The sequence below is a fragment of the Eschrichtius robustus genome, chromosome 6, assembly GCF_028021215.1.
Source record: "Eschrichtius robustus isolate mEscRob2 chromosome 6, mEscRob2.pri, whole genome shotgun sequence".
NCBI classification, from domain to species: domain Eukaryota; kingdom Metazoa; phylum Chordata; class Mammalia; order Artiodactyla; family Eschrichtiidae; genus Eschrichtius; species Eschrichtius robustus.
The window spans coordinates 86257085-86283688 of NC_090829.1; the positions used below are offsets into that span (position 1 = coordinate 86257085).

Sequence of the window (26604 nt, forward strand, 5' to 3'; positions counted from 1 at the left end):
GCATAACTAATAATTTGGTTCCTAACATGGGGATCTCTTAATGCGGAAATCTGTAATCAGCTGCAGGAGCTAGAAACTCTAGGTGCTTTTTCTATACATTTTTATGCATCACTGAGAAACTTTTAAATGTTAAAGATGCCAGGCTTCCCTCCAGATTCTAACCCAAAGGCTGCAAACTAGGTACACCTAGCTTTTGTCTGGCTAGCAGAATATTTTTTAAAAATTGATCCAGCATTTAAAAATTGTGAGCTTTCACGTGAAAATCCAGATTTTTTGCCTTCTCTGAAACACTGGAAGATCTGACAGCACAGGACCCACAGCAGCAGTTAGCAAGAGGTGGGTAGCAGCTGTCCTGTTTAGATGGGGCATCTGCTCTCTACTTTGACCATCCCCACCACTCACATTAGGGTGACCATATAACTTGTCCAAACAGGGCACTTTTGAGAGTAAAAGGGGGTGCTGTTAGTAATGACGCCTGGACCACAGACATAAACCAGGACTGTTGTGAACAACGAGGATGTATGTTTACCCTACTTCACACTGCCTACACGGGGCTTGCTTTTCTGGTTTGGCCAACTGTTATTTGGGTTATATGGTCATAAGTCAGGGACTCCCATGAGGAAGAAGAGAGAGAAAAGGTGTAAAATGAGGAAGAGACTTGACAGTTGAAAAAAATAAAAGAAATGAAAAAGAATATTAGGATGAATGCCAATTACACCAAACCTTCAGGTAAAGGCAGAGCCTTGCTGGTGGCTGGCTCAGCATGTAAGTTTGACCTTCCTGGCTCCCTGCCCTCCACAGCACTGTCAGTTTTAATAAGCTGTAATCCCATCGCTACCAGCGAGACTAATCAAACTGCAGAGAACAGCCTGTTCCTAATTAGGAAGGCACAGGATAATCATTTAACTCTGTGGTTTCTCAGTGAGCTCCAAGCTGCCTCAACAGGAAAAAGCATCCTGGAGAAGATGGTTGCTTACACACTCTAATCTTGACCTTTTGATGGTCTTTGTTTGAAATTTTTATTAAAATGCTTTAATTACACAAGTATTTAGTTTGAAAAATGTTTTAAAAGAATCTTTTCCCTTTATTCCCAGAGAATAATAAAATATCCTTCCCCCAAGGCATATAGGAAACCTCAGACTCCTATTGATTCCCCAAGAGTCCATTTTAATTGATCGCAGACAGAAACCCTCTCGAAACCATTCAAGGTGTGATTACAGTCCCCAAACTGGGGTCAGGAAGGATTGGGGGACGTGGAATGGCAACTCACGTTGAGCACCTACAGACCTATAGGTGCCAACATGGTACCATGGGCCACACAGGCCAGGGCCAGCTAGTCTCCAGTGGAGGAGTGGGAGCCAGGACTGAGCTGCAGCAAAGCTCCAGAAGCACCCCGCACCTCGGGGCCAGAAGGCCCATCTCTTCAGTCCTCACTTCTCACAGCCCCTTCAACTCAGGAGTAAGCCACCAGGAAGAAGCTAGTGCAATGGGTAACTGTTGGGTTTTAGTCAGATGGCGCCAAGTCTAACCTGGGAGCTGACTAGTGGTAGGTCCTTAGACAACCTTCCAGAAATTCCTGGTAGGCCCTCAGGCAGGCTACTCAACCTTCCCGAAACTCAGGCTAGGAATAATAGTATCAACACCTCACAGCCATGCTCTAAGAGTCAATGAGATATGTGTGGAAAGCATTTACTAAGGTGCCTGGCACAGTAAAAGTACTCCATAGATTGTGGCGAATATTATTTTTTTATTATGTGCTAGCATAGCCTTAAGGCCCTTGATTATATAATGTAAAAAGACAGGTGCATCCCTGAATCTCTTTCTTGGATTCTGCATTTAGTGTGAGTGCACTTAAAACAATGACTACAGATAGAATAGGTGTAGAAAAATTCTTTTCTAATGGAGAGCATTTCTGGTACCATGGAAATTTAACGTTTTGTTTAATAGACTCATTGCTATTTACAGGAAACCAGACTAGTATATTTTTTTAATTAAAAATGTTTACTGGCTATTGACCTTAATAGATTTACATTAAAGGAAAGGAACATTTTTTTCAAATGTGCTAATAAGAAAAAGACCCAGAAAAATGGACAAAGTTGGACAGAATTTTCAGTTTTGAACACAAATAAAACTCATAAATTTTATATGGATTCTGGGATATTTATTAATACTCCTCCAACAATGGGTTTGGCACTGAACAGGAGTTATAAACATATGAACAACTCCAATCCAATATATTTCAAAACAAGCAGATTTTTTTTTTTTAATAAATTTTATTTATTTATTTATTTATTTTTGGCTGCATTGGGTCTTCGTTGCTGCGCGCAGGCTTTCTCTAGTTGCGTTGAGCGGGGGCTGCTCTTCGTTGAGGTGCACAGGCTTCTCATTGCGATGGCTTCTCCTGTTGTGGAGCACAGGCTCTCGGTGCACGGGCTTCAGTAGTTGCAGCACGCAGGCTCAGTAGTTGTGGTGCACGTGCTTAGTTGCTCCGCGGCACATGGGATCTTCCCGGACCAGGGCTCGAACCCATGTCCCCTGCATTGGCAGGTGGATTCTTAACCACTGCGCCACCAGGGAAGCCCTAAACAAGCAGATTCTTGAGAACAGAAACTCTGTCTTTCATAAGTATCCTTGCCATTAATTGGAGGAGAGGTTGTAAGAATATCCATGAATTCTGGAATTCATGAGCTTTGGAATTCATGGACGTTCTTAAACCACTAATAAAAGAAAACAGTATAGACGGGCGCCCTACATATAAAAATATAGTAACCACATAATAATTAAAAACAAGGTTCAGTAATGCCCACTAAAATGAACAAATAGAAAAATGTAGCACAAGAATGTAAAACAAATATATTTTATACCCCTACAAACAAAACAAAGGCATCTTTTTGGTTCTGCTGTTTTTATAAAAACTGTGTGAAACGTGCATGTATGTGTATTCTTATAGAAAACTTGACAAATATAGAAAAGCACAAAGAAAATAAAAATCACCTGTTACACCATCAACATGAATGTCATTCCTTTGACAAGAGCAGAAAAAAAATTCAGAGAATCAGAGGTGATCAGCGAAGGTCTTCCCAGCCTCAGGACCTGCTGATGCCAATTTACCAATCACTTTAAAATCCACAGGCTAAACGTTTTTAGGCTCTCAAATATCTCTACTGTTGCCTGACTCCTGGCACCACTGCATTTTTTATCAGGCCAATAGTGATCAATAAACAAGGATACACATAAAGCTATGGTTCCAATCTAAAACTTCTTGTTCCCCAAATATTAGAGCTAGATGGAACCTTAGAAATTCGTTTAGTACTATTCACTTTGCCTGTCCCCATTTGTTCAGGAGGAAACAGGCATGGAGAGGTTAAGTGATTTGCCCAAGTGTCATAGTTGAGTAGAACTGAAACCCAATCCTCTAACTGGCAGGCCAGGGCTCCGTCCAAGTGAACACACAGTGACTGAATCTCCCCAGGTGACGTAGCTCCAGTTATTATGTGGTTCGACTCTTAATGAGACTAAAAGGCAGACCACAGTGGATCTGTACGACCAGATGAAAGCAGCTAGGCAAACTTTCAGCTCCTAATAGGCAACTGCACTGACTCTAGTGAGACAAGTCACAGAAAGACCACAGGGTCAAACGAAGAGTGTGCCCTCAGCCAACTGGTCATTGGAGCAATGTGTGAGCTCCACATTCCATGGAGATGTGAGCGTGGTTAAATCACAAGAGTCATTTCTGGTTGATTGCACTGCCAGGACAGCTTGGAAGGCACAAGTGTCCAAAAGAGACCCCTGAGAATATAAGGATTAAAATGAAGAAAACTCTTGAATCAGACAAATTCCTTCTTGGTCAACAGGCATGTGTCCACAGAGGTCATGCTACTCATGACCAATCAACTCCCTTCAAGCTCCAATCCAACTCAGTGAACCCTTAGATTCTCATCATCCCCACTTCAAGGCTGTCCCTTCACATCTAAAGCTTTTATCTTTGACTAAACGAATCTCTGTTGACTAAAAGGGTTAGCGCAGAAATATTCAAGGTCAGGTTTCAATTCTTTCTGATCAATCTAGGTCATTCTAGGTCATCTCAGTCGTAAGAAGAAGTCTCTTTAGCCTCAGGTGGGCAGAGTACAGTACAGATGTTCCTTATTTGAGTAGACTTCATCCTCAAATATAAGTGATTAAAGTGAAGATCACTTCCTGCTCTCTTCTTCCCACATTACAACCGTGGTGCAGGCTCAATGTGAAGAGTCAGATGATGCATACCAGGTCTCAAGATGCTTGCCTGTGGATGAGCTCTTTCAGCTGTGCCAGTCGGTCACTGTTTAGTGCTTCCCGGATGGCCTGGAAAAATCCAAAGTAGTGTTCAAAGTTGTGCATCATAAGCAGGACGCCAGCCAACAGCTCGTTGGTCACCAGCAGATGGTGGATGTACGCACGAGTGTGATTCTTACAGCAGTAACAGGGACACCCTCTCACGAGCGGATCAAAGTCCTCCTGGTACCTGAGGAAGGAAGTTACAACGATATTCCGGAAAGTGAGGAAAACAAGACCTCGACAACCTAGACTAACCTATTCTGCTGGCACGTAACCAATCGTTAGTAACACAACTGGCAAACAGTGCCAGGCACCTGCTTAAGACGGCAATGTGGTCAAAAGTTAACAGAGAAGACAATGGGCCAGGAGACTCAGGAGTCTTCCTCAGATGGATACAGCCTCCTAGACTGAGGCTTACCAAGGAGCGGCAGAAGAGTCACGTGCTCGCTCCCTCCTGCTGAGCAGGGTTAGTCACACTGCAAAGGCACACAAAAGTGTTAGGAGACACTGTTCTGATGAATGACACTTTTCTCCCACTTGCCACCAGAGCTAATATTAGAAGAGATGATATGACCTTTTACTTGCATAGCTTTTTGCAGTTTACAAAAAACTTTTACATATACTGTCTCATTTAATCTCTGCAACCACCCATGGAGATAGGCTTTTTTTTTTTTTTTATAAATTTATTTATTTTTGGCTGCATTGGGTCTTCATTGCTGCACGCGGTCCTTCTCTAGCTGCGGCGAGACGGGGCCACTCCTCGCTGCGGTGCGCGGGCCTCTCACCGCGGCGGCCCCTCTCGTTTTGGAGAACGGGCTCTAGGCGCGCAGGCCCCAGCAGTTGGGGCGCACGGGCCCAGCCGCTCCATGGCACGTGGGATCCTCCCGGACCAGGGCCCGGACCCGCGTCCCCGCACTAGCGGGCAGACTCCCAGCCACTGCACCACCAGGGAAGCCCGAGATAGGCATTTTTCCTGTCACTTTACCAGTGAAGACTGCCAAGGGGTTTCAGAGGGAGGGCTACGGAGCTACAATGCCTGGGGTTGGTTCCTGGCTCACAACTCACTTGGGAAAGTCACTTAACCTCCCTCTGTGTCTTTGTTTTCTCATCTGAAATGTAATAAGGTAGTAACAGTGCCTACCTAATGGAGTTGTTACAAGAATTAAATAAGTTAATATAGTAAAGGACACTGCTAGGTACATGCTAAGCATTATATATGTGCTACCTTCTATCAGCTATTAAAAAGAAGTTAAATAACTTGACCAAGGTCACACAGTCACAAGCAAGGCTACAATCTGAACGCCAAATCTCCAAAACTTCTAGTGCTGATGATAAAAATACCGCAGTTTCCAATTATATCTATAATGTAAAGTGAATTTTAGTAGTAACCATTTATATTACCCTAGCTTTTTAAAAATGGAAATGAATCTCCTTGGCTATTTTTCAAGAAGTCAAATGTGATAAACATCACCATTACAGACCTACAATTAAGAAATCACTATAGAAATAAGAACTAGGAATTTCATATTCTTTCATAAATTTTCAAGTCTGTACTGTTACTAGATAGACATAAATAAGTCTGAGTCCCTAAAATGTCCCTTTATGTAAGACCAAAAACACCCCAGCATTAAAGTGAGTATACCAAGTTCACAGAAAAACCACTCACTGGTTCACTGATTATTTCCACTTTTGGCCAAATACAAAGTTATAAGATATCTTAGTTCAGTCTTTCCAGAGGCAAATATTTTATTTAAGATTTATAATCTGTGTATAACCAAGATGGCTTAAATTCCTTAAAATTTAAAAATTTTGTTGTAATATTTTATCTTGAAATCCTTATTTTACACTGTTATTATTTAAAGTAATCATAAGGAGTAAAGAACACCAAACAATGGATCTGGTCTAATTTTTCTGACAGCTCTTCTAAAACAACAGTTATCTAGCCTCAGTTTTCTGACAAGACAAAGTACACAAATTCATCTGCAGAAAAAAAGAGTACTGCTGGCACTGAATTTGAGAAGGCCCAAACAATATCCAACTATAAATATTTTATGAAGTCATGAACTGAAAAGGGAACAGTTATATAAACTTTCAAAACAGACTGAAATGAAAAAGTCAGAAATCAAAATCCATACTTAAAAAAAAAATTCCTTACTTTTTTTCCTTCAGATTAATTTCAAATGATGTCATTTCTTGGTTGCAACTGGTTGTTTTACTTTTCTTTGTTTGATCCACATATTTTACTTCTTCCTGTGTCCCATTTTGTTGCAATACTAAAGGACAAACCAACAAAAAGTCTTGAATGAAGATCAGATAAAGAGTGGCCATTGGGAGAATTTTATTTTAGTTACTATTTCATGCCCTTTGACCCTGTAATTCCACCCCTCAGAACTTATCGGAAGGAAATAGCACAAGAAAAAAAAAGCAATATGTAACAAGATGATCAATGACCTATTATCTATAGTATCAAAACTTGGAGATTCAACTATGTCTAAGTGAATAGTAGTTACAAGTATATATCTTATAATCTTACTGCCAAGGAATGATTTTAAAAAACCAGCTGGGGTGTGTGTGTGTCTGTGTGTGTGTGTGTGTGTGTGTGCCTGTGTGTTGGAGTTATGTCTTATTATAATGTACATGCAAATTAATTGGGCTTTGTAACTGCCTATGTTCCAAACAGATTAAAAGTAGAATATGGTTTTAATTTATGTATTCTGCATGGAGACTCTGGCCTTCCAGGGAGCTCAGATAATCCAGGGTTACATGGGGACTTGAGTTGTTCCCTTGAACTCTTTGCTTTAAGAAAGAACATTCCTGGAATTGCAAGAGAAACACCAGAAATACTTATCTACTTGCCTCTCTTCAGAGCAGCTGGCTCTTTGCATAGTAACTGGTGTTACTAGGGGGAATTGCTGCCTACATTATGCAACTTATTCCTTTGGAATTTTCACTTTGTAATTGGCAAAAAGCCTCAATTTACTATACACACGTACACAAATGTGATTCATAATACTTGCATAAAAATGTTCAAACTCAGTTTTCCCAATCATAAAGAAATTTGGCTTTCTCTGGCCCAAAAGGAACGTGTTTGTTCCAGAGAATTCAATATCATGTTCTTTGTAGAGTTTTGCATATTCACGGTACAGAATGCCTATCAGTCACCTATGTCCTGGCAGAGATAATTTCACTTGTAAATGAAGTCATGAACATGTATAAAGTGTTTATGGTATGCCTATCCATATACATTACATTCTAGTCTGTCTAAAAGACAGTAAAATTGACCTCTTCTATATAAGAATTTGATCAACTTGATTGATTTTGTTTCTAGAACTAATTCCATTTAGATTAATGCTTAAGTTGCTTTATAGGAATGTAACATATTCTGAATGAAATTTTCATCATTTGTGGGGAATAAAATGAACCCTTAAAGAAGTCTCTGGCCCTACTCAAATTTAAGGTTGGCGGTGATAGAGCAAGAGTTCAACGGAGAGCAGGAGGAGAGAACAGAAAGCACACTCTGAAGGCCAGACGGAAGACCAGGCACACAACATTCTCCTGAAACACTGTGCAGACACTTCAAGGGACCCCAACCCAAAGTCTGTATCCTGGTTCCTTTTCTACTGCCAGTTAAATGTTAGAATCTGAAACTGATTTTCTTGACTTCTGAATAACTAAACAATAAAAGAAAATGGCAGTGCTTCAAAGCACTATTAGCAGAGGAAAACAGCTTTCACATCTCAGTATGTATAAAAAACCAAAAAAGCAAAAGTAACACTAGGATCAGAGGGGATGAGACTCCCTGTATATTAATAGCATGGGGTTTGCAAAAAGCAGACAAGAACTCTTTTGTGAAAAAACAAATTAATTTTTACCAAGCAGTTCAAAGGTTTTCTTTTCTTAGATTTTCATCACTATTCACTCTGAATGCTCTTTTTTCAGGTTGTTAATAGAAGAGGTTTTGTTTTTCTCGGTTCTGCTCACTACAAAATCACTTCCTAACATTGAGGAGCTATGTGTATAGTATTAAGTGCCTGGTTTTGTGTGCCAACATGCCAGGGCGGACAGATAAGACACAAAGACATAGTTTTATAAAAGGCCGGCTTTATAGTATGCACATATTTCTGGCTTGTAACTCAAGGCAAAAATTGGTAGGAAATAGAGAGAATTTAAGGGTAACACAGAGATTAACTTCAAAAGACTTACATGTCTCTTCAGGATTCGGCTGGTAATCAAAGCTGAAGGTCAGGGCACATCCCCGCTCTGTTGCTTGATAAGGGAAAAAACTCTCAAATAAGTCCACTCCTCTTTCAATACACTCGAGCACCTCATCTGGCTGGCTAACACCGCAGATGAGCCTGTGAAAATAATATGAACAGTGACATAAGAACAATGCCAGGAATGAAATCAGAGAGTCTTCCAGAGGGCATTAACAGTAATAATAATAAAAATCATGGTTAGCGTGGCAGGCAGCAGATAAGGAGGTGTAGTGGAAAGAACATAGAGCTTTGGAGGCAGAGTGACCTGGACCAGAATCCCAGCTCTGCCATTTATTTACTTGCTGTGTTACTTTGGGAAGGTTTCTTAACCTTTCTGAGTTTTAGTTTTCTCATTTTAAAAACAAGAGCAAGAATACATACCTCACAGACTGGTTGTAAGGATTAATGACATATTCGCAAAAGCACAAAGTGTAGCTTCTGTCCCAAAGAGAAGCTTAACAAAGGTTAGTTTTCCTTCCCTTCTGATCCCTTCTGAAATAACCTCCGTAGTCTCAGACTGAACTTTGTAGTCTTTCTAACCGCTACGTAAGATTTTTTTAGTGCAAAGCTGTGTGCTTTATTTCCCCTTCAAATACTCTTCCATGTTTTAACTGTATTTTGCTTATAATTCTTTTTCATAATTGCTTCAAGAAAGACATTTTTATCTACTGTATTCTTCATAGGTTCATTTACGAAGCAATTCTTGCTCTCGGAATTTCAACTCTGCCCATAGGCTCTAAGAATCTAGTCAGCTTTCTTTATTCTTCTTTCTATTTTCTCCATTAATAAAATGTCCGCGTGGTAGAATGAGATGGTATTTCCAGAGGCAATGGGTAATGACTTCTGAGAGTGTTAATAACATTCAACCAGGTTTTGCCACTAAAACAAGATGGGGAAATGCACTAGACGAGGGCTGGCTGGCTGCTATTTTTTATGTTTGTTTTTCTACTCACTAGTCCCTTTTACACACTGGCAGAGAAAAGCTTATAGACTCCCTGATTTCTAAAAGAAGTCCAAAAAAAGGCTTATGTAATATTAAACAACCAGAACCCTTAAATATATGCTGGTTTTTCTGACTACAGTTTCCTTCAAGTAATGTCATGTTTTAGAACTCCTCTCCAACTGAAGCTGGCATTTCTACACACTTATAGAAAGAAAAACAATCCCAGCTTTCAAATCCAGTAACAGACATCTGTGAGCACTTAACTCAAAAGAAGTCCAGAAAATGACTAGAAATACTAGTGCTGAACTATCATCTGCACCAGAATGAAATAAGCACAGGAGGGAAAGCAATGAACACAGAGAGCTGGGATAACACTGGGGCTGGCGGGGGGGCGGGGGGAATGCTGGCTGGGGTGATGGCAATATCTTGTTCTGGCTGCTGTTTACACAAGCATATATACGAATAAAAATTCAGCAGGGTATACATAAGATTCATATACTTAACTGCAAGCTATACCTGGATTTTTAAAAAAGTAGTAAAATTACATATATATATATCCAGCAGCCCCAGGGGTATAAAGCAGCACCCCATAATCAAACCTCTTAATATATCTGTAGGAAAAAAGCACGCATATTCATACCAACTGGGATAAAAGACTACAGTTTAAAAAAAAAAAAGAAAAAATTTGGATAGTCTAATAAGACATTGGCTATACTCAGAAACTTGGGGATTTTTAGCTTTGAATCTTGCAGATCACTCTTCTCTCCAGCACATAATGAATCCTGTGATTGATGGAAAGAACCAACCCCACTAGGGTTGCCAGTGACCTTGATTTCAAAAAATAATACCACTCACTACCTGCCTCAAATCTAAGAACTTCTTAAAGGTCCTTATTGACAGAACCCATCTTCATTCCACTAGGCATCCCAGGTCTGTCCTCAACTTTCCTTGCTTAAGGCCAGGGTTCCACATGACTTTATATCTGTCCCCAGGCACCAGGTTATAGTGAATAAAGAACAATATTTACAATTGGCACAAGAATGAGGGGAACCAGTATAACACTTGCCCTCACTTATAATGAGGATCAAATAAACTAATTCACATGGCAGTGTCCTCTGGTCCACATTCTGAAATCAAAGACAAGACAGCCTTGATGGAAACTTCCTCCGCAGTCTGCTTCAGCAGACTCGGCCCAGAAAGAACATAATCAAAACATCAAAAGACACATCCATGTACAGACTGCATACCACACCTTCGGCAGCACCCCTGCTCTGCAGCCCACCAGGCTCAGCCTGCACCCTAACGGAACACTAGCCTCGGTTTGTGCTCCGGTAGCTCCGCAGTGACTGATGACAGCAAGTGCAGTCTAGTCTCCAGGGTTGCTGGAGTCCCTTGAAAGCCATCCAGAAGGAAGCCACCTACAGGCCGCTTGGCTGTCTCTCGTGCTGACCTCAGCCTCTCCTCCATCACATCTCCACCTTCAATCACTCCAATGATCATACTTTTCTGGAGGACCTAAGGTGAGAAAGGATTGAATGCTTTTAACTGTTTCCAGTAGTGGAGACCTTTGTTTAAATGAGCCTTACCACCTTCCTAAGAACCCTTAGGGCTCCAAAGAACACAATTTGAAAGCCACTCAAAAAGGGAAGAAAAGACTGAAGAGAAGCTGAGGCAATCAACATAGTTAATCAGGCTTTAGCTTAGATTAAATTAAGCACACACCAAGCAGGTATAAGAGGAAAAGAACAAAAGCAACAGTTTTAATTTCTATAAATGGCTTTCCTGGTCTACCTTAGGTTACTTCTAAATCTCTTAGTTAGAAATAACTTTAGGAACTGTAAAACTGTTTGGCTGGGACAACTGACTGTCCACTTGGAAAAAGATAAAACAAAAATTACTACTGTACACCATCCTCAAAAATAAATTCCAGACGGCCCCAAGACCTAAACATAAAAAATATAGTTATACAAGTATTAGAAGAATAGGTTGAATATTTTTATAGTCTTGAGATAAGGAAGGCCTTTCAAAGCAAGCTAAAGCTTACAGGAAAAGGCAGACATATTTGAGTACAAAAACATTAAAAATTCCCTAGTGAAATATACTATCAACAAAGACAAAGGGAAACTTATTCTTTGGAGGAACAGATAAATGTCTACACCATAGGTAAAGCTCCAACAAATCCTCTAAGGAAATGACAACCCCATAGAAATCTAGGCAAATATGTGACCATGAACTTCAGAAAAACAAATGTGAATGCCCCGTACATATCCGGAGAGCTTACTAAACCTCAAAAGTAAGGAAATGAAAACTGGAAATAATTCGATACCATTTTTGCCCATCACACCGACAAAAAAGTTAAAAGACAGATAGCAACATAGCAGAGGTAAAAGTGTTAGAGAAATGGCACTTATATACCCTGATAACTAGAGAGAATAAAAATTAGTTCAGCCTCTTGGGAGGGCAAGTAGATAACACTTATGAAAACTTCAATGCTTTTATCTTTATATATCCTAAAATTCCACTTCTAAGAATATCTCCTACAAATATATTCATTCATATGCACCAAGGTTTATTTGCGAAAGATGTTTAGAATAATGAAAAACTGGAAACATGCTAAACATCCATCAATAGAGTAAAGGCTTAAGTAAAGTATCAATATAATATGTTCATAGTAGGCTTCCTATATAGCTGTTTTAAAAAGAAAGCAGAACATATATTAACATATACATTGACAGGAAAAGACTTTCAAGATATCGTTAAACAAAAACAAGCAAATTTTTGAATAGATGATCATATTCATGTAACAAAAACCACATAGAGGCATGCATATATGTAATAGTTATGTGTATGGAACTGTAAAAAATAAGGTTTGCAAGGAAAAACACCAATCAACAGTGGCTCTCTGGTGGAAGAGAGGGATGGGGAGGGAGCCTGGAAGGCTATAAAGAGGGAATTTTGCTTTTTGGTTTAAGCAGGAGGAACACAGTCAGACCACTCCTCCAGAAAGGGCACTTCAGCTGCTGCGTGGAGAATGAATGAGGGTGAGGGTAGGATGGGGTAGTAGGAGACGACTTTAGTCATCCAGGGAAAGACGAAGAAGACCTGGACTAAGGCAGTGGCGGTGGGGTGAAGAGGAGAGAGAGGATTTGAAAGCTCATCAGGAGGTACAATCAACTCAACCTGACCAATTAGTTGCCTGGGGAGAGGATGAAGACAAAAATCTAGGATGACTCCTGGCTCCAATTTCAGAAGTCCAGGGAGATGACGAGAAGAGCAAAGACAGGGAATCCTAAGAAAACAGTGGAGGAGGAGGCCAGATGATTATTCTCTTTTGTGCATTCTGGGTTTGAGGTATCAGCCACTGAACATACGGACCGAAAGTCAGGGATATGTATATAGAGTGTGACTGCCCAGCCTAGAGAGAACGGTAGGTGCTTGACGCAGTGCTGCCACTCCCCACGCCTGCTGCCATGGCAGACAGAGCCAGCCAGCAGACCGCCCTCGCCCTGCTGCACCTGCACCAAGCAGGTCTGCGCAGCTCCAAGCACCTTGAGATGAAACTCATCTGCCATCCCTGGCCTAGGGAATACATGGAGAAGGAAAGAAAGCCGACAACAGAACCTTGGGGAGCTTCAATATTTAAGGGCATTCAGAGTAAGAGGAGCCAGTGAATAAGAGGGGAAGAAATTACCGGAAGAGGAAAAGATGTATGCAGACATACAAAGCAGACAGTTACAAGGTCTGCCCCTTTCCGTGACTGGTACAGCCCCATCTGGGAAATTCATTTTCACGGGTGTAAGACGTATAACCATATAATTTATTGTCTAAAATTGGACACGTTTAAAAGTAAAAGGGGGCACTATCAATAATCATGTCAAGACAATAGCATAAGCATAAGGGGTACAGAGAGGGACCCCTGCATTTGACCAACGCATAGAAATAATGTGAAATGGTCAGGCTGACTTAATACAGAAGAGGGATTTGAGGCTCATCTAATAATCATGCTCCGTCACACGTCCTGTCCTCCTTTCTCCTCATCCAAACATTACTTATCCTATGAGGATAATTACTGGCTCAAGACAATTGCTAGCAAACAACTATTCGCAGAGCTAACAATGCAGACCCACAGCAATGGTCCCACGCTGGACCCTTATTGCACATACTGAGAGTTCTATTAAGAACAAGTAAGCGTCCTCTAATTATTTCATGTATATTAACTTGATTAGCCAAATTATATTTTTTATTGGTAAACTCAAAGTAATGATGTTTTTGAAACTCCGTGTGCTTTTGCCATAGTGGGGCCCACTTGTTGCTCAGGATTACTCTACATAAATGATCAGACACTGAAAGCTTCTCCTCTGATCGTATCTCCTGTTCTCCCACCTCCTCTGCTCTCTCCTAATGAACGCTTCCATTTCCAGCTTTATTAACTCTGCTATCAAGATCCTTTATTCAGGGACTTCCCTGGTGGTGCAATGGTTGAGAATCTGCCTGCCAATGCAGGGTACACGGGTTTGATCCCTGGTCCGGGAAGATCCCACATGCCGCGGAGCAACGAAGCCCGTGTGCCACAACTGCTGAGCCTGCGCTCTAGAGCCCATGAGCCACAACCACAACTCCTGAAGCCCGCATGCCTAGAGCCTGTGCTCCACAACAAGAGAAGCCACCGCAATGAGAAGCCCGCGCACAGCAACAGAGAGTAGCCCCCTCTCGCCGCAACTAGAGAAAGCCCACATGGAGCAACGAAGACCCAACGCAGCCAAAAATAAATAAATAAATATATATTAAAAAAAAAAAAGAGAGATCCTTTATTCACTGCTGCAGCTTCATCTTCCCTAGCTCATGAGATGATGAGTTTACTGTGCCTTAAGGAGATAAGAAGGGTGGGGAGGGGCACATTCCAGACTTATTTAGGGAACAGGAACCAAGGTGGAGTGAAAAACTGAATATTACTTGGATATTAAAAGGGGTCTTGAAAGACTCAAATCTCTGGGCTGAGGAGCTGGGGGCTGCCACAAAGGGAGACAGTATTGAGGGAGAGCCAAAGGAAGAGCAGGTGTGAGGAGGGGAGATACCGAGTTTGGTTATCTCTGAGTTTGAGGAGCACGTGAGGAATACTCTAGTGACAGAACCCAGCAAAGGCCTGTGGTTATGTAATTCTGAAGCTAAGTAGAGCGATCTCCATTACACACACAATTTTAGAATTTTCAGCAATTAAAACTAAGGGGAGCTGCCTGGGGAGAACAAATAGTGAGGGGTGAAAAGAGAGCCTAAGACAGAATCCTAAAGAGCAATAAAACAATCAGGAAAAAAATCAGGTGAGAGTAAGAGACCAAGAAATGAGGATCAGAGAAGAAGGAGGAGCAGAAAGGGTGGTAACACGGAACGTAAATTAGCGAGAGTTTCTAAGAGAAAGGAGTGGCGAGGGGCACAGCTTTACCTCTGACTCTTCCTGTAGCTTCAGACAATTATCCAGGAATAGAAGGGATCGGTCCACAGACTTTCTGGCTCTTTTTATGGAAGTGGTTTCATCACAAGTTGCCTCTCCATCTGAAAGGCACTGGAACCAGTCTGGCTGAAGGGCCTGCTGAATTGCCATGAACTTGGAGGCAGTCATTTCCACTCGTCCTCCAACACCCCACACAGACACTGACTGCCATGGGACAAGACGATGAGGGATTAGGAAGAGTAACATGCAAAGAAAAAGAAAATAATAAAATGAGCAAAGCAATCCTGAACTCAATTCTTCTTTACAGGTGGAGAGAGGGTGGCAATTCAATATCCTAGACACGGTGGGTAAAGAGGTTTCCTACACTATATTCCAAATCCTCTAAGGACCTGATAGCTCAGAGGGACTCCGATAAAGTCTTTCAATGGCCACACAAGCCAACTTCTGAGTTAGCACTCAGAATTCTATAATTACTTTTCCAGAAGCCCAGTCTTCCATTCTCCCCCGCCCCCTGCTGTTCCTGAATACACCATAGACTTTAATTCTTCTGTCTTTGTTCACATTGTTCCTTTTGACTGAAATGGCCTTCCCCTACTTCTCTGCCTGGTAAAATACTATTCAAGACATAAGAGTTCAAATACCATCTACTCTATTGTGTTCCCCAAACGTTACTAGGCATAATCAATTGCTCACTCTTATAAGCTCTTTCAGCAATTTGTATTTATTTCTTTCACAGAAAAGATAGCCCTGGGGCTTCCCTGGTGGTGCAGTGGTTAAGAATCCACCTGCCAATGCAGGCGACATGGGTTTGATCCCTGGTCCGGGAAGATCCCACATGCCGCGGAGCAACTAAGCCCGTGCGCCACAACTACTGAGCCTGCGCTCTAGAGCCCGCAAGCCACAACTACTGAAGCCCGCGTGCCTAGAGCCCGTGCTCTGCAACAGGAGAAGCCACTGCAATGAGAAGCCCGTGCACCACAACAAAGAGTAGCCCCTGCTCGCTGCAACTAGATAGAGCCCGTGCGCAGCAACGAAGACCCAACACAGCCATAAATAAACAAACAAAGAAAATAGAAAGAAAAAGAAAAGATAGCCCTTATCACACCATTGTATATATGTCTGACTAGAGTATCCGAATTCATGGTTGTGCCCCAAACGCACAGTCTGGGGCCTCACACATTATTAATGTTTAATAAGTGTTTACTAGATTGAGTTAGATACAGAAATATGTGCAAAGACATAAATCCCATAGTACACAAGAATCTCTATATGTTCCTTTGGTTATTCCTTTCCCTACAGCATCTCTCTTCTTAGAAGAGATGGACATAAATGCGGGGCCACATACAATCTTTTTATTCTGGCATAAGAACACTGTTTAAATGAATCCTTTCTCCCTTATAAATGGAAGAGACAACCGAGGTCAAAATATTTTCTTTTGAATTCAAATTACAAAATGAAAAGAAGTGTAAAACAGAAGACAAATTTAAAATAGTTATCTTAGGTAAGATTAATAGATATTGTTGATATCAATAAAGTGGGTGCAGGAAAAGTAACTGTGTTTGTAAAGGGCAATATATACTAAAGCTTTTCCAGAATGCTGTCCTCAGGGACAATGCAATGGGGCCATATCTCAGGTTAAAACTTTTAAGGAAGTCCTTTGAATACTGTTTTTCACTAGCTAAAATCTCCAGCTTTTTCAAATTCTGTTCTAAACAGCAGTATTATACTGAGATTCTACTATATATAGTTATACATGTGATAACACTCATCAGCAACTTTCCCCACTATTCCTGAGGTTGTTAAAACTTCAAATAAAGCATGGTATCCAAAGACTATTGTTTTCTACCATCATAGCAATTTCTTTTTTTGGCATGTACTTGACCTTTCTCTACTCCCAAATTTTTGGCAACAGTGAAAAAGCTGAGGATACAGTCCTTACCTTAACCTCATCCTTGGGCTGCCCCACTCTAACTCCTATAAACCACACCATCCCACTATAGTCGTAGAAATAAAGAGAAGGCATAAAGGGGTCTGGAATAGGTCAGCATCCCAAGCAGTGGGATCCTTGCATCTGAGAGATCCCATAGGCTGACTTCCTGAGAAAAACCTTCAGCCTTGGAGGACCTTCTGAGAACATACCTTATTTGTTACATAACCAGCTGGGCAAGGGCTGACTGGATCATGCAGGGAACAGTACAAGAGTGATTCTGGCATGCCTGTATAAACATAAAAAAAGAACCCTTGAGAGCACTTACATCAACAATTATACGGTGTTGTAACAGAGAGCAGCTTCATAATGTGTACTGCTGGATAAAGCAAGTCTAAAACACAATAAATTGCTCCTACTTTATCTTAGAATTGTAGGAGGGCTGTCAACATGAACGAAAAGATTACTTTGAAACCTACCAACCTAAAAGAAGAATTAAACGTAAAGGTTCATGTCTAAAGACATAGTGAGTTGCTACAAAAGAAAGGTATAACCTGAAGTATGATACAATGAAAGTGTTTAATGATATGTTGACCCTACTTGATTTGCTTTGAAGAATTTAATATCAAGTATGGTCATTCTAGGCACTATCCAAGGGGAACTAGCTACTGGAAAGATGAAATTATACAGTCAATAGGTAATCTTATTAATAATAAATCCAGCCCACACCATGGGTCCCTAGGGGCAGAATTATAGAAAAGCTGCAGGACATTGCAAATGGATCTCATTTTCAATAAGTTTCATTTACTCAAGATGCCAGTTTCTTAGGTTCTTTAATCAAAAAGATAGTTGTTTAAAAAAAAAAAATCCAAAAAAAGTTTACTAAGCCATATGTACTTAAATTTCATATGCTGCATTTTCATAAGAAAAAAAATAGAATTTTGCTGAAAAAAGACCAAAAATATAAAGCAAACAAAAATCTCTGCAGTTCTCCACCTTTTTGTCTACAACTTCAGTTATTACAATTATCTCTAGAAAGCTTATATTAGCTATTTTCACTTAATTATACGCTTGTATACTTTAAAGCTGGTTATTAAAATTGGTCTCAGATCAAGGAAAACGATATTATATAAATTCCTCTACTGAAACACAGGCCCTTGTGACAACCAAGTCATCATGCAGTTTCCCTCAGAAGCAGAGGACTGAGTAACCAATGGAAGCAGGACCTTCATTCATTTAAGTGAGTCCTAGATATTGGGAAAAAGCTTCAAAAGAAAATGGTCTACAGAAGAATTGGTTCTCTGGCTGTCCCTGCTAAGCTTTCCTATAAATAAATGGACACATATATCAGCATTCAAAATCCTATTTCTGGAACAGAAGATAATATTCACATATCAGAATATAGCTGAATATAAATTCTTCATCCTCTGCCTTATGTTTTAGGCTCAAACATGACAAGCCTGCTTTGGATCTTAGGTGTGTCCCATGCAGTCCTTCACCTCTAGGTCTTTGCTCTTTGCCTGGAGTGTCTGCCCACACCTGTCTCCCACCACCACTGCACCCACCTCCTGACCTGGCTAACTCCTACTCCTCCTTGACCCAGCTAAGGCGCCCCCTCATCTTCTTTGTCAAGAATCCTTCCTTTATTCTGACCTCCTTCCACATGGACCCAACAGCAGGTTATGTGTTCCTTCCTCTGGGCTCTCATGATACCTGTATCTACACCTGATCCTGCAAATGTAGTCACCACACTCTACTAGAATTACCTGTTTATCTTTACCCCAACTAGGCTCTGAGTTTCATGAGGGCAGCAATTGTTTCCCACTCATCTTTGAATCCCCAGTTCAAAGGGGTTCCTGGTTCTTAGATACTCATTAAATGCTTATTAAATTAATGAATAAATGTATGAATGAAGGATCAAAGAATAAACAGCATCTCCAACCTCCAAATTAATACACCACAAGGCACACACAAATAACTTGATTAATTTTTACCTATAAACTTTCCAACTCCTTCCTTATATTCTGCCAAGACTTCATGATGTTCTGCCCTGTAAGCAAAACAGAAAACTATGTAACATAATAATGAATCATTCTACAGATACCCTGTGCAACAACTGAAACCCTCTTCTCACCCAAACAAGCTACATGACAGTAAATGTAGTCTCAAACAACCAAGTACACCATTATTCAAGAGTCCCCCACTCATTAGGTTGGGTTCATTAGCCAGAGCAAAGCTCTTCAATTTGCAAGTGGTTCTGTGAGAGGAGAAATTGGCAAAGAGCAACGGCCTCAGAATATCTAGATTTTCTTCTTGTCCCTTGTCCCTTTAAAATCACTGTTATTAACACAGTCTTACAGAGTTATTTGATCTTATAGCAGATTCTTCAATTAGGGATGAGGTCAGTATGTACATTACACAAAATGATCTCACTCCATTAGTCGTTTCCCTAGAGTAGAACATGTGCAGAGACGGAGAAAACTTTGAGGCTGGTGCGTGAAGACAGCCCCTAGGTTCCAAGTTTAGCCCTCATAGAGCATTCCAGGCCCTGTCACCCCTGGGAGCAGTGGCAATGAGGGCGGTATGGAAAAGTGAAGCAGCTCTATCATGTAGGTCTGGCCCATGATTCCAGATTAGGGCCAGATGATGTATAATATTTGATATCTCTCTTCTGATTTCATTCTAAAAAACCTACAAATTTTGCACGTAAGCAAAAAAGTCTTCCTCTTTACCACACCTTATTAAGGTAACCAAGCTGCTGCCAGGGTTGACATGTGAACGATCACGTCTCATACTTACAGTGATGACAGTGTAAGCTGAGCCATGGCAGGAACCCCGTGGATTTTATGCAGCGTGTGATGGGTCAGGTGTGGGGCAGAGCCAGTCTTGGTGTACAGAAGGCAGCCTGGAATGTCCATGGTGCAGTCCCCGGTTTTGCCTAGGTTTTTTATTTTTCCTAGGCGACAGCCATTAACCACCTTGGTAAGGCTTAGCTTCATCCTAAGGGGTTCCTCTAGGTCCTGATAAGAAAAGTACATTACATTCAGAAGGAGTTCCATGACATCTAAAAGCTAAACATTTTTCCAAGCAAACTACAAAAAAAAAAAAAAAAAAAAAAGATAGCATGTTTGTTATTACTTCCAGTCTAGGATTTTTTTAGATATCAGGAATAGGGGAATGGGAAAAGACACAGAGAGAATAAGACACCTTCTCCAAAGTCCCAGCACAATATGATGACATCAACCACATTTAAATTCAGTCATGGAAATTTTGTCCGAGCTGATGGAAACCAAACAAGCAGAAGGACAGAAGTAAAGACTAATCATGGAAAGAGCACTGTGAAGCCAAGGATTGCTCTCAGCCATGAAAATGTGTATAGAGAAAGGTCATACTGCTTAGGAAATACTGATTACTGATTTGATCCATTTTTTTTCTTTCTCTAATTTGAGAGAATACTAGGCAACATAGCAATTTTTCCTAATATGTAACTAAATGAAGAAAACAGATTCCAAAACAGCATTCTGCTGTTTATTAAAATATACGGAAGAACATACATCAAAAGATACACAGAGGTTATGTCAGAGAGGTGGGATTATTCTCCAACTTTGTTCTTATATGGTGTCCAAATAGAGGTGAGAAACTGTGTGGCACATCCATGCAATTCGTAAGCAACGTTGCATTACTCTTATAATTGGGAAGGAAAAATATTTGATTAACAAAAAAGATATACTTTCTAAATTCCACAGATGCACAGGGGAAAAAATCAGAAAACATGGTCAATTACTTTGTTGGACTGTGTTAATTAATTATTATTCAGTGAAGCAAATCCTGGGCCCCACTTCTTTAAATGCCCTGTAAAACTTAGTAACCAGGCATGGCAGATCATTTGCAAAATGTCACTGGATATCCAGCATTTTGAAATACCAGCGTCTCTGCAGCAAGTATTGATACCATACCCTCTGGAATTTTTGCCAGTTAGGCTAGGCCCAGTTTTATTAATAGATAAATTAATACAGCTCTCTGAGAGGTTCCAACCTTAGATCCTATCCTCTTAAGCATTATACTAAACCACACGCTGAAAGTCAACCATTGTTTAAGATGTTACCAAATAAATAAGCATTATTTATCGTTAGTTAAAAAATATTCAGGAATGCAAATATTACTTTTTTGGGAGTTATAAATTTTTATATTGAAATAAAATAGTTAACAGTCTTTTGAATTTTAGAAAAAAGAATAACTACTTTCCGTATGGTTCAATAAGTGATTTCATGTTAAACATGAATTATAAAAAATAGTATAAGTAGTTGGGGAAAGGCTGGTCAATTTTCTGTGACTCTACCTTCATTATTTCAAGTTATCACAAAGATAAAATGTCTCACTGGAACCCACAGAAATGGAGAGTGTTAAGAGAAAAAAGTTATTATGTTTTAACAAAGGGTAATATAAAAGCTATTTTTTTAAAGCCATGCTATTACACATTAAAACTGCTAAAATATAAGAAAGTTTATACCAAAAAAATAAATATAATTACAGGCTAATGAGGAGGTAATATAGAAAATACAAGAGTCATTAGTTTATACAGTCATATTCCTTTTTTAAAAAAAGATTTATTATTTATTTATTTATTTTATTTACTTTTGGCTGCATCGGGTCTTAGTTGCAGCACGCGGGATCTTCGTTGAGGCATGCGGGATCTTTCCTTGCGGCGCGAAGGCTTCTCTCTAGTTGTGGCGTGCGGGTTTTCTCTAGTTGTGGCTCACGGGGTTCAGAGAGCGTGGGCATCCCACAGCCTCTCTCATTGAGGTGTGCGAGCTCAGCAGTTGTGGTACGCAGGCTTGAGGGATCTTAGTTCCCCTGACTAGGGATCGAACCCGTGTCCCCTGCATTGTAAGGTGGATTCTTTACCACTGGACCACCAGGGAAGTCCCTCATACTCCTTATTGATTTATCAAATAATACACATAACCTTCTGGTTTCAAGTGATAAATATCTTTTAAACTAACAGAGCTTGGAAGCCATTTGTAGCAAAGTTAAAGAATGTATTCTGCAATCTAAGGAAGTTCTAGAGAACTGAAGCGGGGGAAGCACGAAAGTAAGACATTCACTTCAAAGTTAATGAATCAACCCTATTATTCTGACTATTAGAATCACTAATCAATCACTTATTGATAAACAAATATGGAACAATAGGTTTTTGAAACATAAATAAGAACTAATGAAAATTTAATGGACCAAGATTACTAATACTGCAACAACTTAGCGCTTACTACCCTCACACACATCTGAGAATGGAAGAAACTGCATTGTCCCGCGTGTTTTCAGAAAGGCCTAGAGAGAAGAATTTGCTGGTTCCTCCCCTTACTCCAAAAATTCTGTCTTATCTGAGCTGCTTAAGTTTTTGTAAAGAGTTTAAATGTACACACGAGTTGTATTTTAAATTAAATCCATATAAAAGTAGGAAGAGCCTTCATAGGATAAAACTAGGATGTGTGAAAAATGAAGTTTAGGATTCTAGAATGCTACCAATTTTTATTACTATCTCTCCCCATCAAACCCTCCTTTCATTTTTCCAGTTTATTAATAAATAACATAAAAGATTGACACTCAAAGCTGCTGACAAGCATGAGATAATGTGCTTTTCCATGTCAAGTTAACTCAATTCCAGGTAAAAACAACAAACCGCAGTGCTTTAGTAAACCTCTGTTTGACATCCCAGGTAATGTATGATTGCCATCGGACTTTAGAAATGCTGAAAATAGTTAAGTCTGACCATTACTACCTGAGACGCCAAACTGAGAGCTCCTCATGAACTTCATCATCCCCTCTGCCGTTCCACAATAACAAATCTGAGGCTAAGCAAGATTAATCAGACTTAGTCTAGAACCCAGGTCTCTGCCAAGAGGCCTGAGCTTTTGATTACATCTTTGAAGTGAGAGTAATACAATGTCTGTATATGCATATCTCCTCTTCCCACTCTTTCCTCAATCGAAGAAATAGCTTCTTTCATTCTTAACCCAAGGTCTGTCATTACAGGTCCGTTGTAGTTCTAGAGGACCTCAGCCACCATGCTCTTAGATGCAGAGACGGGTCCTCCTGTGATACAATGCACAAAAGTTTAATCTCCATAACTTTAAGGATGAAATTGAAAATCCTTAGCTTAGTGTACTGAACCCACTAGGTCAGCTGGAGAGAAATACCCACTTGGTTCTCTCCACAGTATGGGACTCTGATGCTATGTACTCACATTCTGCTGTTCGGGGTTTCTTAAGAGTCCTACCCTAATCACAGTAAATGGACACGGCATCAAAGGAAAAAGTATAAGCAAGGAAAAGTAGACAAATGTGTCTAAAGAAAAGTACTGTAATAGATAAATTGTTACTGGTGATTCTGTGTATTGTGAGGATGAATGCAAATATTAAGAAATCTGAGGAAAGCATCAGAGAATGTACTTTAGCTGGAAATCAACATTTAAAAAATAACATGCAACTTTGTCCAGCTTTGAACCCAGCTTTCTCCTTTCCTCATTACTGATCAATTTGTGGTTAGTGTTTTTATAATTGCACCTTTTTTCTAGGGGCTTGAACACAAAAAGTTTTTATTATGGAGTAATGTGAATATAATATATACACACATATACATATTCGTGTACATTTTTTTTTTTTTTTAAATTTTTGGCTGCATTGAGTCTTCACTGCTGCGCATGGGCTTTCTCTAGTTGCGGTGAGCAGGGGCCACTCCTCGCTGCGGTGCACGGGCCTCTCATTGCGGTGGCCTCTCCTGTTGCAGAGCACGGGCTCCAGTCACACGGGCCTCAGCAGTTGTGGCTCGCGGGCTCTAGAGCACAGGCTCAGTAGTTGTGGCGCATGGGCCCAGCTGCTCCACGGCATGTGCGATCCTCCCGGACCAGGGCTTGAACCCGTGTTCCCTGCATTGGCAGGCGGATTCCCAACCACTGCACCACCAGGGAAGCCCTCATGTACATATTTTTAAAACATGCTTTTGGAGTGATATAGTCTATTGATCCAAGCAAAGTTCTCAAGAAACAAACTAACGGTCTCCAAAATATTAACTGGTTTTTATTTGGCTTCATATCATTACCCTTTTCCCTTTCACTTGTTGTGAGTCTCTTCTAAGATTTCTGGGGTTGTGCTTTTCTCAATATACAAACATCTATATTTTCACTTCCTGGTAAAGTCTTAAAAAACCATTAAAAGAGCCATTTGGAAATAATGGTTAATGGAAAAACTCTTAATCACTTTAAGGACAAGTAGATCTATGCTTTTACAAGGGCTAACCAAGATTCCCTGCACTTGTGGCAGCACTGTACGTATCTTAATACCTCCATTGCCACATATTTCTCCCCTCCTTCCATTCCCTTAGGAAAAAAGGGATTTTTTTAATGTTTCTTAATGGATTCTCTATAGACTGTCATGGAAAGATGACCACAATACACTGAGGGAAAAGAGCAGGCTTAGGTGAACATATTTTTTGCAAAAGAAAAATTGCATATATATATTTATAAATATGCACACACAAACACACACTGTACACTGTCTGTATATGCATGCAAAAAAAGTCTGAAGGACTTCTAAACAATATGGTGCACTGAGCTGACTAAGAAAGACATATAGAAATGATGGACTCAAATTCTAGAAACTAGTAACGGAAGATGAGGAGGAGATTATTCAGAGGTACTATTCTAAAATTCTTACACTATTTGGGAGGAGGAGAGAGATCATGAATAATGTTAAACTTTAAGTAAGCGTGTTAAAAATTTTTAAGTAAGCATTAAAAGATTACTGAAAATGGATAATTCCCAAACCCGCTGGGGAGGGGCAGGGAAGGATAAAGAAAACTTGGTTAATACTTAAGGGAAAAAAAGAGGAAAAGAGACCAAAAAGCACATCAAAAATAGAAAATACAAAATAAGATGGCAGGAGTAAGTCCAAATATGTCAGTAATCACAAGAAAAGTTAAATTAGTTTCACCTATTTAAAGAAATAACAACAACAGTAGCAACATTTATTGGTTGTTTACTATGTATCAGGTCCTGTTAGTCACATGTTAACTCCACTATTATGTACTATCATGTCAATCTAAGGCAGATGCTATTATTATGGGCATTTTACAGATGAGGAAACTGAGGCTAAAAAAGTCACCATTTACCAAGTGGCAGAGCCACTTAAATCATAGAAGTCTGCCTTTAGAGGCTGTACTCTAATAGGCTGGTAGTCTATTAGAAGTCCCATCTTGTCCATAAACACATGCAATGTTTATATATTAACTGTAATGTTAAGATATAATGTTACAGTCATATTTTCCATTTCGCTATACTGTTATTACTGTTCTTGTTTTCCTTTATTTCCCTTCTCTGCCTCTATCCATCCTCCAACCTCTACAACCTTTCTATATATGCACACAAACATTTAAATATACTTGTATGGGAAAGGGTGTTTTTTAATTAAAAACATGCAAATATACTATATATAAGCACTTCTCTGAAATTTGCTTTCGCCCAGGAATACACAACGGATATTTTTCCTGAAGAAGAGACACAGAATTTAACTTACCCTTTAAAATAACTACTTCATGATATTGCATAGCTTGGATGTAACACAATTTAATCTACCATCACCCTTCTGATGAACGCTCAAGTTACAGAACAGGTCCTGTGATTGCTGCAGTAGTCTTGAGGGCACAGCTTCCCTGATCTTTTTGACAAATCTCAAGTCTATTTCAGTTTACGTTTCCTGGCAGAGTTCTCTACATACATTGATTTTTTAATGGGTACCACACTCTAATGATTTAGGTACTATAGCTCCCATTTTAAAGATGAGTAAATCGAGGGTCCGAGAGTTATTAAACAAGTTGCGTAAGGTCATACAACTACAAAGTAGCTGGGTCTAAATCTCTACGCTGCCTTATGAACCTACATATCCCAGCATGGACTGTCCCCGGGAACACCTAGGCTCAGTCAATAACGATGGATTTAGCTTCAGTCCATGGGCCGTCTCCAGGGGCCCCAGACCTCGCGAAGCGCTTAGATCAGGTGTTCGAGATCGGTCCAACCCTCCAAAGCATCCTGGGGAGTCTAGAAAAAACTTGCGCACGGAAACTTGACCTTTAAGCAGAGCCCGGTCGAAAGGAGACACTTTTCTCTCTGAGATGCGGTGAGGCTCACACGATTTGGGAGAATATGGATTTATAGAAGCCAGGATCCACCAAGAGACCCAGAAAAATGAAAGAGACATGGCGCGAGTACAATCACAGTTACCGCAACACAACCAGGAAGCATCTAGACGCGACGCGACTCTCTCGCAGCAGCCTCCCCTTACGCGTAGCAGCTCCCACACCAACAGGGAAAGGGAGCACTTACCTGCAAACCTCCCAACTTTTTTGGGCTTGAGACCCCTTAAGCTCCTCGCCGTTCGCTACCACGTGTCCAGCTTTCAGAATTCTCGGCTCCCTGAACCACCACCTCCGATGCAGAGCCAATCAGGGAGCATTGCGTCATCACCGGGCGCCAGGAAAAGGCAAAGGTAATTGAAAATGAGCTTTGGTGTTTGCAAGGCCGAGGGACTGCTACCATTGCCATGGGTAACTGAGCAGACACGTTCCGCCTGCGCAAAGCCTCCTGGGAGTGGTGGTTCGGCGGCGCCCCACACCTGCAGCCTTTGTGGGCAGAGGAACTACAACTCCCAGGGAGACCCGGAAG

The 26604-nt window shown here is 40.5% G+C and overlaps 1 protein-coding gene across 2 annotated transcripts; it reads right to left on the reverse strand.

The window, feature by feature from the left end:
• Nucleotides 1–2180: 2180 nt before the first annotated feature.
• Nucleotides 2181–26496, reverse strand: QTRT2 (queuine tRNA-ribosyltransferase accessory subunit 2). 2 transcript variants are annotated; one of them, XM_068546716.1, is made up of 9 exons: nt 26266–26496; nt 19689–19909; nt 18884–18939; nt 17102–17178; nt 14954–15166; nt 10829–11028; nt 8518–8669; nt 6470–6587; nt 2181–4341 (listed from the first exon to the last, which is right to left on the reverse strand). In XM_068546716.1, the coding sequence occupies exons 2-9, from the start codon at nt 19886–19888 to the stop codon at nt 4323–4325; spliced, it is 1035 nt and encodes a 344-aa protein (XP_068402817.1). In that variant the 5' UTR covers nt 19889–19909; nt 26266–26496; the 3' UTR covers nt 2181–4322. The 2 variants fall into 2 exon arrangements, with proteins under 2 accessions (XP_068402817.1, XP_068402816.1); XM_068546715.1 differs by having other exon boundaries at nt 2181–4501.
• Between the last annotated feature and the right edge of the window lie 108 nt (nt 26497–26604).

Bases quoted from the DNA above. Each gene is read 5' to 3' on its own strand.
- QTRT2 (XM_068546715.1), bottom strand. From the start codon at position 19,888: ATGAAGCTAAGCCTTACCAAGGTGGTTAATGGCTGTCGCCTAGGAAAA. The intron at 15,167-17,101 runs GTATGTTCTCAG...GTCCCATGGCAG, and splicing joins CTGGTTATGTAACAAATAAG to TCAGTGTCTGTGTGGGGTGT. The intron at 6,588-8,517 runs GTAAGTCTTTTG...TTTGTCCTTTAG, and splicing joins GCCGAATCCTGAAGAGACAT to TATTGCAACAAAATGGGACA.